General features: G+C 44.3%; 1 protein-coding gene across 3 annotated transcripts; it reads right to left on the minus strand.

Annotated features, from left to right (window-relative positions):
- Positions 1–317: 317 nt before the first annotated feature.
- Positions 318–13889, minus strand: hipk1b (homeodomain interacting protein kinase 1b). Of its 3 annotated transcripts, XM_058054414.1 has the most exons (18): positions 13520–13889; positions 10013–10749; positions 9722–9913; positions 9460–9641; positions 9263–9386; positions 9053–9172; positions 8876–8962; positions 7703–7887; positions 7486–7636; positions 7226–7412; positions 7018–7136; positions 6329–6463; positions 5152–5312; positions 4168–4239; positions 3812–3982; positions 3508–3722; positions 3318–3430; positions 318–1925 (listed from the first exon to the last, which is right to left on the minus strand). In XM_058054414.1, the coding sequence occupies exons 2-18, from the start codon at positions 10745–10747 to the stop codon at positions 1467–1469; spliced, it is 3408 nt and encodes a 1135-aa protein (XP_057910397.1). In that variant the 5' UTR covers positions 10748–10749; positions 13520–13889; the 3' UTR covers positions 318–1466. The 3 variants fall into 3 exon arrangements, with proteins under 3 accessions (XP_057910397.1, XP_057910399.1, XP_057910398.1); XM_058054416.1 differs by lacking the exon at positions 6329–6463 and having other exon boundaries at positions 5152–5309; positions 13520–13888; XM_058054415.1 differs by lacking the exon at positions 6329–6463 and having other exon boundaries at positions 13520–13887.
- Positions 13890–14140: the final 251 nt, after the last annotated feature.

Below are 14140 nucleotides of genomic sequence, written 5' to 3' on the forward strand. Positions count from 1 at the left end.
GCTATAAACAGTACTAAAGGAAGCGGATCCATTTTTAATAAGCCCAATAACGTGCAGTAAAAGTGAACAGAAACATTGTACCTGTTGTATAAATAAAGACCTTCCACAGAAAAGATAAGCGACATTGTATTGGAAATGCCCCCCCTCCCGTTGCGGGTCTTGTTTATTGTGGACAGCCGCTTGCGAAATAAGCCATGGGGTTGTTTCACGTGAACTGGATATTTATATTTCCAAGACACCAGTAGATGTTTTATTCCTCAGCTGACACGTTACATCATTCTTTTTTTTTTTTGGGAGTGTGGAAAGATAAGAGACAGTTTGGGGTTTGTGGTTATTTTATTGCAAACAGTGATGGTGGATTATTGAGCAGAAACATGTCCCTGAATTAGTTCTAAGGAGTAGCGTTTTCGACTACTAGAATAAGGTCAAATTACAGTTAAATACTCCGACATTACAACACAAAACGATGCAAACACAACAAGGGAAAGATTGACTAAAAAGCTTTTAGCACCCACGGTAACCGTAAGACTTGACTGCAGTCGTCTGGAAGAAAAAAAAAACACATTTTCAATTCAGATGTTTGACTCAAGCGTTGTGGACCAAAAGCCTTCGTGCCAACCTTCAGCAGCAAGCGTTCCCTCACCTCAATCAATGTTTTTTTTTTTTAAAACATAATAAAAACTGGCCTTTAATCCATTACGTTGTCCTACATAACGGGATAGCTGACTTAGCATTTCATAGGTTATGTCTAAGAGAAATCATGTTCCTAGTTTTTTCTTTAAAAAATAAACAAAACACTAAAACCAAAAATCATTTGTCAGCACGGTGATCTCGCCTTGATTTGATAAATACATTCAGCACTCACTTGATGCGGTTAAAAAGAAAAACTATTGCGTGGTGCGATCTGGCCTAAAACACGGTCACTACATAAACACGCTAATCACATGTGCACTTAAATTAACATCAACATTGAGCCGTCACATTTGTGCCACCTCGTGCAGCTAAAAACCACCACAACGCCCGCCGTCCTCTTCCTAGCTTCCTAGCTTCCTAGCTCACGGACAAAACATAAATTAAACATAGCAAAAAGACGAGTTTGTGAGTGAACAGATGAGGGTCAAGTACGTCGTCATTAGGTGAGCTAAAACACAGACGGGGACTCGGGGGATGGGTGGAAATTGGATTAGTGTGGGAAACAAAAATCAAACGCGTGTCAGCTAATCCATCACTAGCATGATGTCATGAGTCAGGCGACTTTGCGAAAGGAGCAGTCTCTCTCTTCCACAAACGAGCTGGAGTCCGACACAATGACCACAGCGACTTCAACGGACATCCTAAAATGATCAAAAACGGTTTTCCAGGAGATGATAGCTTGTGATGAAAAGCAGCGATGGAACAAGTGACGGTCGTCCCTTTGTGGTGCCAAGTGAGGAAGAGGTGAAGGATCGGGTGCCGGGTTCCGGGTCTTATAGGTAGGGGTACTGCGTGAGGCGCCTGGGGCTCAGCTGGTAGGCACTGTAGGCCTCGGACCGCGGCGTCACGCTCACGTAAGGAGAGGCGGCGGTGAACTGCTGCTGGTAGACGGCAGGCAGGCCGTGCAGCAGACTGCTGACCGAGTCCTTCCGGCCGGCCGAGTCCCTCCTGGAGGAGGAGGAGGTGTACGTTGCTGCATAGGCGGAGGGGGAGTGTCCTGCTGTCGTGCCGCGGCCCAGCAGCTGCTCCATGACCTGAGAGGCGGACGAGAGGGCGGTGGAGGCCGGGTAGGTGTACAGGCTGGGCCCGGCGGCCGAGGCCAGCGCCGACACCTCGGGGAAGTTGTACTGCGAGGCCGAGGCGGCCGGAGGGAACGTCTGCTGGCGACGCAGGGATGAGTCGCTGTGGGACACGCCCCCACGCTCCTGAGATGAAGACACCATGGGCTGGACCTTCGTGACAGGAGGACAAGTTCACGTCATTGCTTTTGACTATCAGCAACGCGCCGCCTGGCGCCCAGACGGTCATGAAAAATGACAACAAAGGAGTCAGGCTATTAGCTTAACTGCTAACTATTGCAGCGGTGGCGGTCTTGCGAACACGTGGCTATTGGCTAGCATTACTAATACTAATAAATTCAATACTCAACATCCATCTATTACCGATAGGAAATTACCATAGGAGGCCGGACAGAGGGAGGCTGACGTCATTGCAGCACTCCAATGAATGCATTTCCGATTACGGGGAAACTTTAAAATGTTTTTTTTTTCATTTTAAACTTGTTTTGGTGCATATTTTTATATTTCTGAGCTATACAGTACGTTTGGAGTGTTAATTTAGTGTTCTCAATAAAATGACACCGTGAGTCAGACTGTTGTGTTGTTATAGTGTTATATGATTATATGATAGTGTTATATGATTGGCTCCTGCCAAAGAAAGAGCTACTGTTACGTCACTAACTGGCATGCAGCACAGTCTTTAAACAATTCGTAGTAGTTCTGAAGTAAAGGAGTATGGAGGACCAAAACTGCCAAAATAATAAATAAATAAATAAATAAAAAGTGAAAATAAGAAAAAATGAAAAAAAAAAATCCAAAAATTAAATACACAAAAATAAATATAAATGGAAATAAAAACAAAAAAATATATACATAAATAAATAAATAAAAGCAAAAATAAATACAAAAATAAAAAACAAGATTCAAAAATTAAAAATTAATACAAAAATAAATGTAGAAATAAATACAAAAATAAATATATAAATAGAATTACATATCAATAAATAAAAAAAGCACTCTGCTCTCATATGTATTTATTTCATGCTGCAGACAATGTCAGCTTGAAACGCAGAAGGAAAAACTATTCAAATGAGGGGGCGGTCCTAAGTGTGTCTTGGGTTGAACTGTTCGCCTATTTATTTTTGTATTTATTTTTGCCTTTATTTATTTATTTATTTATTTATATATTTTTTTATTTTTGTTTTTATTTCCATTTATATTAATTTTTTTGTATTTAATTTTTTTTTTCATTTTTGTTTTTATTTTCACTTTTATTTATTTATTTATTATTTTGGCAGTTTTGGTCCTCCATAAAGGAGATGTCACAAGATTCAAATGTTGCCATATATATATTATATATATATATATTATAAATATTAGCCGCAGGGTTCAAAGTAGAACAAAAACAATTGACTGTATTTTTTGCGCTTTTGATAACCTCAAATAGTCACGCCTGTGCCGACTTTGGCTAGTAACCTAGCCAAACCTAGTAACCTAGTAACTGGACAAAAGCCACATGGTGATGCTCTACAGAAGAGCAAGGTGGCAACCTAAACGCGGTCTCACCTGGCTGAGGTTTAAGGGGCGTGACTGGCTCAGCATCAGTCCGTGCCGCTCCAGGTTCTCTCCTGAACCACTTGGATGCTGACCAGACGTTCTCTTGGTCTTCATGTAGTTCACTAAGGGTAAAAAAAGAGTAACGCTGGTTAACTCGTGCCAAAATGATGGACGGCGCAGGAACAAGCCGACGTCTCACCGGTCTCCGGGCGGCTCCGTGAAGCTGCCCCCCTCTCCGATGTATGAACTTTGACCGAGGGCGCCACCACAGCCAAGGACTTGGCCTGGCGCGAGGACACCGTGCTGGCTACGTTGAGTGTGCGGGGAAGAGGAGTCAGCGGGCTGGCTGTGGAGGAGTCGGAGTCGTGCACCGTCACGCAGCTGATGACGTTGGTGCGCTGGCCCAACCCGACGCTGCGCCCAGAGAGAGAGAAGCGGGTCGAGTCGGGAACGGCGTGTGTTTTGGGAAACAATCTGGCGACGGGTGCCGGTCGGACGCTCACCTGGCAGGATGGAACTTGCGCTCGTCTTCCGTATCGGTGTCGCTGTGGATGGTGATGATGCTGACGGCCGGGCTGGGGGTGTCGGAGATGACAATAGGCTGTGACAAAGTGGCGATGAGGCTGGATGGCGTCACGCCGTTGGTGCCGAGCAACGACGCAGTGGATATACCCCTAAAAAGGACATCGAAACGAAGCCTTCAGCTGGCACTCTAATACTCTAATATTGTTGTGTAGCGTAAATTAGCAACACAATGACTAAGAAGATAAGATCAGTCGTTTGTTGTGATGATGTAAAGCAACGTAAACCCCGACAAAGCATTTCCTGGTCACTTGGAGGTCACTAAATGTCAACAAACCTGTTTCTGTTCTCTCCTCGTCTGGCTTTGACCTTCTTCCTCTCTGGCTGAGTCTTGGGTTGTGTTGTGCTCCTAGAAGACCAGAGCGCAATAAGTGCAATGCAAGTGAATTACACACAATATCCGCCAATCAATTTCTCCTGATGTTGCATCATCAGTAGTCGATCACTAGCACCTTATCAGTATTCAAAGTGCTACACAAAGTATGGAGGACCAAAACTGCCAAAATAATAAATAAATAAATAAATAAAAGTGAAAATAAAAACAAAAATGAAAAAAAAAATCCAAAAATTAAATACACAAAAATAAATATAAATGGAAATAAAAACCAAAAAATATATATACATAAATAAATAAATGCAAAAATAAATACAGAAATAAAAATCAAGATTCAAAAATTAAAAATAAATACAAAAATAAATGTAGAAATAAATACAAAAATAAATATATAAATAGAATTACATATCAATAAATAAAAAAAGCACTCTGCTCTCATATGTATTTATTTCATGCTGCAGACAATGTCAGCTTGAAACGCAGAAGGAAAAACTATTCAAATGAGGGGGCGGTCCTAAGTGTGTCTTGGCTTGAACTGTTCGCCTATTGGTTGATCGACATGTGAGTGCGAAAATCGACTAGGTATGCCTGCAAACAGCCACAGCAAGAGGAAGTCACCACACCACTCTCAATGGCGGTAAATATGGCTGCAATCTCCAGGGATCTCCGTTTGCTAGCAGATATTTCAGATAATGCTTCCCCGGATTACCTGCTTTTCCGGGTGGAAGCCTTATTGGAGCCTGATCTCAATTTCAGATCAATTTCTCCTGATGTTGCATCATCAGTAGTCGATCACTAGCACCTTATGAGTATTCAAAGTGCTACACAAAGAACACTTACTGCTTAATAAAACATGTTACAGGTTAACTAATCAATTACCGACACATGTTTGGGTTTTGTCAACAAATCAATACGTGGTGGACGCACCTCCAGTTGTGCGCCTGCTGAGCGGCGGCATCCGAGTGATGGGATTCCCGCGGCGACTCAGCGACATTAGCCTGGTGGGCGGAGCTGTGAATGGCCACGCCCGGAACCTGCTGCCATGACGACGGGATGAGGATCTGCTGCGTTCCGGTGGGCCAGGCCTGCTAGGAGAAACAGCCCACAAATGGCATTTCAGTACGGCTGAGATCAGTCAGCTCATCTTTATGAAGGCATCGTGATGGGAAGGTTCCACGGCTGGAAGTGGAACGGGTCGGGGCAAAGTGAGCCATGCTGAGAAATATATCCAAATACTTCCAAAAGGCAATCCAATATAGCCAATCTCTGTCGCAGGCAAAGCACAAAGCTAAAGAAGCGAGCAACCTTTCCCAAGCCATTCTCTTATTCTTAGCATTGCCCTGCAACGATTCAACAGGAACAAGATGGTGTCATGCAAAGCACAAACACTGAAGCACTGGAAACAGTTCAGAACATTGAAAAAAAAAACAAAACAAAAACCAACAACAACAAATGGCGCCTGTTAAAGAAGAAACAGAGGAGTTAGTTGCTGTTGTTAACCGCTAACAATGTCGGCTGATAAGCCATCTCGGGGATAATAGCATGCCGCATGTGGTGGGGCTGAAACAAAGAACGCGTCAAGAGTGAGACTGTGGGGGTTTTTAGTGCGCTTTGGAGGAGCATCGTCCTGGGCTGAAACCAAAAGGAGGACAAGACATGAGAAGCTGCAAGCAAAGCGCAGACCAACTCAGCAACGCATGCGCTCCATGCCCTAAGCACACCTAGGGGGAGAGAGTGGGGGAGAGAATGTCAAAGTGAGTGACTGATGCGAGGAGGACGAGGAGGAGGACGAGGAGGAGTCCTTTGGGGGCGAGGAGCTTTTGTCTTGTCTAAGATCGCTGATAAAATGGTGAGGTATATCCGCAGGAAGTGTATTATTAGCATGGCAGTTAATCCCAACACATGTTTTCCTATAAATAACCTAAACCCTGCTGGGAATGCGTGTAATTGTCTCAAATGGGAATGATAGATGCAATGCATACATTTAATGTACAGAAGTAGAGAGAAATTGCAAACAAAACGAAAAGAAAGGACAGTCGGGACAGGCGAGAAGTGGCGTTATTTGGAGAGGAAAAACTGCATGTCTTTCTTCGCGGTTCTTTACCAGCACAGTGGCTGTGTGCTCCAAAAGGGTGGGCCGGCCCACGCCAGCGCCAAGCCCGACCGGTAGAGAATACTGGGAGGCTATGCCTGATGATGGCGGGTGCAGGGTGGCCACCATCAGTGGAGTGCAGGAACCCTGGAGGATGGAGGGGGGGGGAATAGGGGTAGGCAGCGTTAGAAAAGCAAGGTCCTTCAGGGTTCTTGTGTGATGTAGAGAGCAGATAAAGTCCAGCTGTGCAGGCCCGTCTGGACTCCTAATTGGAATATGCACCAAATTCAGCCTCATAGGAGTTCAGCACACCACAGCTGGCCTCCAGCCCTGGATGGATCTGACTTGCATGAAGTTCACAGTCACATCAGTCAAGTGTTATTTTGGTGACACCACGCCTTCAGAATAATCAGTAACAGTGCACTAAAAGGCCAAAATGAACATTTCCTGCTTCATATATGAATGTAACCTTTTTCCCCTCCAACAGGAGATGTGGGGTGTGCTAGCAAACTACCAACTGTGAATGCAAGAAAGCCAACATTTTATTCCATCAAGCTGACATTTCACCACAGCAATGCCAGAAAAGGGCAAAAAACTGGAAAAAAACAGGATGAAAGTCGGTACGGAAACACTTGTGATATATTGAGTTAACCCAACCATGGTTAGCACGTCAGACATGCAAAGGTCCACCAAACCCTTACCTGTGTGAGCATGCTGGGCTGGATCTGCAAGGACTGAGTGGGCTGGTTCTGAGGTACTATAGGTACGGAGTTGTCCATCCGAACGGGGAAGCTGGAGTTCTTGCTGGACGACTGCAGGCCTGGACATCATTCCACAAAACATCATCATATCCTAGTTACATTTTCATGCAGAGGCCTGCATCTATTGCACGACTTGGAAATCCCTTACCTTGAATTGTGGAGGGCGGGCAGACAATCAGGGTCTGTTGGAAGGGTTCCGTCTGGCCACACAGTCCGGCAGGACGTGTCGGAATGGGAACGCTTTGTTGCGTCAGGCCAGGAATGTTGATGGTTGCCTGCTGGTACAGCGCCGGCTGATAATTCAGCAAAGGCACCGCTCCCCCCGCAGAAGGCACCTGTGGAATTCCAATAAAGACATGTAAAGATTCCTTAGCACATAAGAAATAACAACAATGGCCCCGTTCTTGCCTGGTTGTGCTGGTTGAGTTGGCTACTAAAAGTAACAGTCAGGTTGCCGGCCGCAGCGCTGGGAACCGCGTTTGTGGAGTAGAGGGATTTGTTGCTGTCGTAGGTGCTCCGGCGCTTGCAGATCTCCATGTTCTGGAAGCACGACTTCACGCTGAAGAGTAAAAAGCATTTAAAGTCAACGAGAACCCGTCAAAGAACGCTCGCTAAGATGACTTACTGGGAGCTGTGGGGATAATCCATGAGGTGGCTCATTGTGACGAAAGGGTGGCCCAGAGTCTTTGTGGGCGTGATCCTCTTGTCGGCGTCCAGGCGGAGCATCCGCTTCAGGAGGTCTATAAACTCTCGTCTATCGGCTTTCTCGGCCAACATGTCCGTCCCCTCCAAATGAGTTGACAGATTGACCTGAAAAACAATGTTTACAAAATGCATCATAAAGGCTCGGTAGTTAGGACAATGCTTTATTGTGATTGTTAAACTGCGCCTTTTAAAATAACATGCAGACTTAAACCATCATGAGCCACTTCTTTAAATTGTCTGATCCCAACTACATCTGCGTGAAATATTACATTTCTGTAGTAGTATTGTCAAAATTGGAATGGGAGTTGCTAATGTCTAAACCTATGGCCCCATCGTGTTGTCCAGTCCATACCTCCAAACTTATTTTCAAGGCACAAAATGGTTCTTTCAGCATGTTCAAATCGCTATTGTGAGTAGTGCATAGATTGGACACACTAGACCAGGGGTGGGCAAACTACGGCCCGGGGGCCACATGCGGCCCACCAAACGTTTGAATCCGGCCCGCCAATTGCTTTTTAGTATTTCAACTTTTAACATACCAGCTGGCAACATGACTTTCAAGTCGGATGTCTTATTCAGTAAAAAAAAAAAAAAAAAATCGTAGTTTGATGTATCTGATGTTTAAAGTGCTCCTGAAAAAAGGAGATATGAAAACATATAGCTGATATTATATAAAATTAGACAAATAATTCAAGGCGTAAAATTATAAGCGTAAAATCATGTGTGTTAAATATATGTTCTGGCCCCCCGCACAATTGTGTAAACTCAATGCGGCCCATGAGTCAAAAAGTTTGCCCACCCCTGCACTAGACCACAGCCGGAGTTAGTCGCCATTCCGTGTACTTTTCTTGGCCCATGCCAATACTGAATGCGGGCATGCTGAGCCCAAGTCACGTCTCGACTCCAAACACGTCAAGCTTTACTTTGGGTGATACTTTAAGCTGTTTTAGCCCCAAAAATTGCAGAATGCTAAGAAGTTAATGCATAATGTTTGTGTTCAACCTTAGAATATATATTTTTTAAACTCTGAAAACACTAACTTCCAGTCAGGTAATATAGAATAGAAAGTCAAAAAGAGAAGAACAATATGTACCTGCATCATGTCATCCAAACAGTTGAAGATGTACTTCCTAGCTTCCTTGGATTTGATGCCCATCTCCATTTCATGCTCTGATGGTGTCTGCAAAACACATAACGACCATGTAATTACTCATTAAATGTCTACAATGACAAAAAAACTCATCTGAATGACTGCTGTAGTTGTATTTACTTTGAGCCTCCAAAGAGGATAGCTTGAGTCAGGGCCTCTGTTGAAGAAGCGGCTGGTCTTGGTGCCTGCACTCAGTAGGTACTCTGCTGGCAGGCCTTGAGTCTGGGAGATGTAACGGATCTGAGGGAAAAAAAAAAAGATCATAATATAGATGGTTTAAGAAAAATACCAGTCTGTTGTTTCTTGGTTCGCCTGATTTGCGGAACTGACCTGGTCGTACTCGGAGGCTCCAGGGTACAGGGGCCAACCCAGAAACAGCTCCGCAATCACGCAGCCTAGAGACCACATGTCGATAGCCTCACAGAACGGGAGGCCTAAAATGATCTCAGGAGCCCTGCACAGCAAAGCAATGTTAGCGGGACCAGCACTGTGACATTATAACAGCGGGGTTGGTCAACGTGCGATACCTGTAGTAGCGGGACTGCAGGTACGTTGAGCACACAGCCTTGGAAACGTGGCTTGCGGATCCAAAGTCAATGACCTTCACCCTGTAAGGCTGCCGAAGGGGATCCACCAACATGATGTTCTCGGGCTTGAGGTCAGCATGAATGAGTCCCAGGCTCTTCAGCTTCATCAGTGCTGTCGCCACCTGAACGCGACGAGACATGAACATTGGTCAGGCTGCATCGCATATTGGAAGACATTTTGACCGTGGGAAAGCTGGCTCACCTGCTGCAGGATTGGTCGAATGTGCCGCAGAGGCAGTGGGCTGAACTTGCTGTGCTTCAGAAAGTCATACAGGTTCTGTTCGAGCATCTCAAACACCAAGCAGGTATGACCCTTGTGCTGGAAGCACTCGTAGGAACGCACAAAATTGTACTCGTCTGCATTCTCGGCACTCAGCCTGTTCAGGATGCCCACCTGGGAAAGAAGATACAAATACAGGCAACATTATAATCCATAAAGAAATATAGCAGCCAAGTGTGACTCTCCTAATTAGACCTAATTAGATGTTGTTACCTCAATTTGGCCCTGGCGAGCGTATGAAGGATGGTTCTTGAGAATCTTGATCGCCACTATCTCATTGGTGCCCCTCTTCCAGCACTTGGCCACTTGGCCAAAAGTGCCCCTCCCCAGGAACTCCAACACCTCGTAGCTGCAGGACACCGAGCAGAGGATCTCGTGCTGCACGAGCTGGTAGTCGCCTTCACCGTTGGAGCTGCTACTTTTCGTGGTGGGAGCCGAGTGAGGTATAGACTGGCCTGTCCCGCCGCCGCCGCCACCGCCCGTACGAGTGGAATATGTTGCTGCCGGCGCCGAGAGCTCCTCCAGAATCTGCACGCTGCCGCAGCCACTCCCGCTGCCCTCGTTAGTCTCCTCCATCTTCCGCTTCTGCCCATGTCGGTGTTGTGCTCTTGTTTCAGAGGCGGTATCAACGTGAGCATAGGAGGAGGATGTTGCATGCTCCGCGACGCGCCGACTGGAACCCCGAGGAAGACTTCCTGTGCTATCAGCTGCACGAACCACGACTTGACCACGAGACCCAGGCGCCGTAGGGGGGAAGACCAGGGACGGCGCGAAGGGGGGCACAGCCATGGCCGGCGTAAACGTATACGCAGACTGGCCGGCTATGGAACTGTAAGCTTCAGTAGTGGACACATCCCAGACATTGTTCTCCACCTTCAGCTTCTTAACACGGCAAAAGGCACTGGAGGATATGGAGGGAGGTGAGAAGACTTGCAGCTGAGAGGTCATTGCTGTGGGAGCCAAAAACAAAAGAAAACATTCTAAATATGAACAACAACACTAATACAGTGGGATTGTACTGGCTGCAAAAGAGCTCGCTTCAAATATGTGGTATTTTTATTTTTAAACGGTACGCCCCCGTTCAAACGAAGATGAGGTCAATTTTTATTTATAGTGGAACCTCAGTTAGCATCTGCCCCATTTGTGTGTTTTTCAGTTAATGTCAAAAATTAACACCACAATTATGCCTTAGTTTGAGTGCGTTATTGTTAGCATACATTATGGCACTCGTCGTGTCGTGTTATCAATACACTACTTGGGTACAACTGTGCTCTTAAGGTATTTTTTTAAATCACAAAACATCATTTTGGTTAGCATCCTATTAGCTAGCTAATCTAAATGGCAACCGGAAGCAGAAATTAAGTCGCCCGTTGCCTTTTCCAAAATGTATTTTTGTGTTTTGCATGCACTAAAAAAACAAATTATTGCATGAATTTGGTTGAAATTAGCTTTTTAAAGCATTTAAATAATCAGATTGTGTTTGACTTTTTAAAGATTAAATTAACATACCTAGATTATGTGATTGGATGTATATATGTTTTCATCCATCAGCTATGCAAGCTGAAATAAGGCAATCTGACTAAAGTCCAATAAAAAGCTACCAGTTTAATAAGCGGCAAATAAGACATTTAATACATTACAGGACACTGGAACACCTCCATGCTGGGTACAAAAATAGCCAAAAAAAATGATTTTTTTCCATGTCTCTGCTGACCACAAGAACCAAAGCAGATGTCATTTAAAAACACAATAAACCATGACCAACAACCTAAAAGAGCTGTGGAAAGTTCTGTTATGCGTTACGATTCTGCTTGTGACAGCGACTGGCACGGAACATCCTCTTCCTCTACCTATGGAGCTAAACCAGCTGAAATGACCACTAGTGGACGCATGCAGCAAAATAACTTCAATGTTTGCGATAAACCGCCTATAAAAACTAGCTGTTCACGTCATTGAACAAAATCAATAACAATCAAACATCAAATAATACCGTATTTTCCGGACTATAAGTCGCACGTTTTTTCATAGGTTGGCTGTTCCTGCGACTTATACTCCAGAGCAACTTATAAATGAAAAAAGTGTTTGTTACATAAACATGGACACCTTTTCTGTTCTTGTTTATTTTTTTTATTTTTATGCATTTTTGGCCTTGTGCGACTTATACTCCGGAGCGACTTACGTATGTTTTTTTTTCTACCTAATTATTCATTTTTGCCCTTGTGCTACTTATACTCCGGAGTGACTTATGTATGTTTCTTTCTACCTAATTATGCATTTTTGGGTTTGTGCGACCTATACTCCAGTGCGACTTATGTATGTTTTTTTCTACCTAATTATGTATTTTTGGGTTTGTGTGACTTATACTCCGGAGCGACTTATAGTCCAGAAAATACGGTATATAACCTGCAAATTGTGTTTCATTCACAATACACTCCCCCGCCTCCTTTTTCTCCGTCCCGTCACCAGGAAATGAGGGAGAAACAGAAAATTCAGGAAGAGTTAAACGCCCACACTCAGCCCCTTCCCCTTGCCCGATGTGGTGGCCAATGGCGACCCCAAGCAGGCCCATTACCACCTCCCTGCCCTCACGGGGAGTCCCCAACCCTGGCAGCCTGCAGCACCCCAATCGCAATCATGGACTTTTAGGCAGCGCTTTAGCCAAACTGTTCGTCATCGTCGGATATCGTAAAAAGCAATAAATATTTTTGACACAGAAATCAAAGTGAAAGTTGCACATTGTGAGTAGTAGTTTGGAAAATAAATTACCCGCAAAAAATGTGACTTATGTATGTTTTTTTTCTACCTGATTATGCATTTTTGCCTTGTGCGACTTATACTCCAGTGCCACTTATAGTCCATAAAATACAGTATATTTCATATATTTATATATCCCATTTTGAGAGTGAGTGCATTTTCACATGTAAGCATCTGGATCAGCAAATGTTAAAGCACAGCTTGTTTTTCCCCCACAGAGACGAGACTTCATTAAGCTGCAATAAACGAAATGATTATCAAGCTTATTCCTAATGCAAGTCAAGACAAGAAGAGTAGTCCATCTGCTGGGAGCTATGACATAAAGACGCATTATGGGCGTGACTTCCTACATGTTCGATGCTCGGCAACACGGAATGGGGTAGACCTTATGCACCCACCATATAAAAAATACAGTATTTTAAACATACAGTCCGAATATATTGCAGTCTATACAAACAAAGCCAACGAGGCGTACGTGTTAAGATGTTACAACATCGGGAAAAAAGTCTTGGGAGACCATAATGGACATCGTAAGCACAATTTATTTTCCAGGTACAGGCTGTGACAAATTAATAGCACCAATATCTTGACTTATTTGCGCAAAACACCTTCAGTGAGCAATCTTTACAGCGTCATTTGCTCCATCTTGAGGTTGCTGTGCTTTGCTGTTATGTCAGGCCCGAGTTAAAGCACCGCCATGATCGCATATGCTGCAACTACGACAGAATCACTAACAAATTAATATATATGGTTGACAGTCACTCTGTTGACATGTGAAGGAATACAATTATATGGCTGTATTTCAGACTAAATTCCACTTACGTTGCTTAAATCGCTGCTGGCGGCGAATTAGCTTAATGTATTAACTTCCGCGATAAGAGACATTTCGTTAAACCCTTCAGATTAGTCTATAAAATAATCTCACTGACAAATTAGACACATTTGATGAATATAAATGTTACATACCGGCGCGTATGTTCTCGTAGAGTCCAACAAACGGCTTCGTCCTCGGCTTAAATCCCCACTGCGATGCACTGGAGCAGATATCCGAACAGCTTCCGCCAGTTAGCCAGGGATGCTAACGCTAGCTAGGCCTGCATTGTTTTCTCGGGTCGGGTGTGCGCTCAGCGGCGACAGAGGACTCTACAGCTCCGGCTTCCCACAAGTAACACCCAAACATCGCATAGTATGCCCGAGTGAAGGTCCGTCGCGCTGGAACGAACACATCTGTGGATTAAAATGTTGGCCGTAATCAATCCAACAGGCGCCTATCCCGAGGCAGCAAATTCCATTTTACACCGGAAAACAACCACGTCGTTATATCAGCTGCGATGACTATGTCATTTCCGGCCATTACCGTAATGGCGGTAGCGATATTTAACAAAGTGGAAAAATACTGAGCAAACGGTAAAACTATGAAGAAAATTAAGAGTGGCGTAATACATAATCCTAATAAATATCAACAAACAACATAATCCTGGAAAATATATTGTCAAATCTAACTGCGAGTGCGTTTGAATGCAAAAAATAAAACATACACTATGCTTTACGGTAAAAGGCATTGACGTCATTTGCTTCCCAGTAATT

Source organism: Doryrhamphus excisus, chromosome 18 (assembly GCF_030265055.1).
Source record: "Doryrhamphus excisus isolate RoL2022-K1 chromosome 18, RoL_Dexc_1.0, whole genome shotgun sequence".
In the NCBI taxonomy this organism is placed as follows: domain Eukaryota; kingdom Metazoa; phylum Chordata; class Actinopteri; order Syngnathiformes; family Syngnathidae; genus Doryrhamphus; species Doryrhamphus excisus.

Bases quoted from the DNA above. Each gene is read 5' to 3' on its own strand.
- hipk1b (XM_058054414.1), bottom strand. From the start codon at position 10,747: ATGACCTCTCAGCTGCAAGTCTTCTCACCTCCCTCCATATCCTCCAGT. The intron at 5,313-6,328 runs GTAAAGAACCGC...TGTTTCTCCTAG, and splicing joins AGCACACAGCCACTGTGCTG to CAGGCCTGGCCCACCGGAAC. The intron at 1,926-3,317 runs GTGAGACCGCGT...CCTGTCACGAAG, and splicing joins GCCCCTTAAACCTCAGCCAG to GTCCAGCCCATGGTGTCTTC.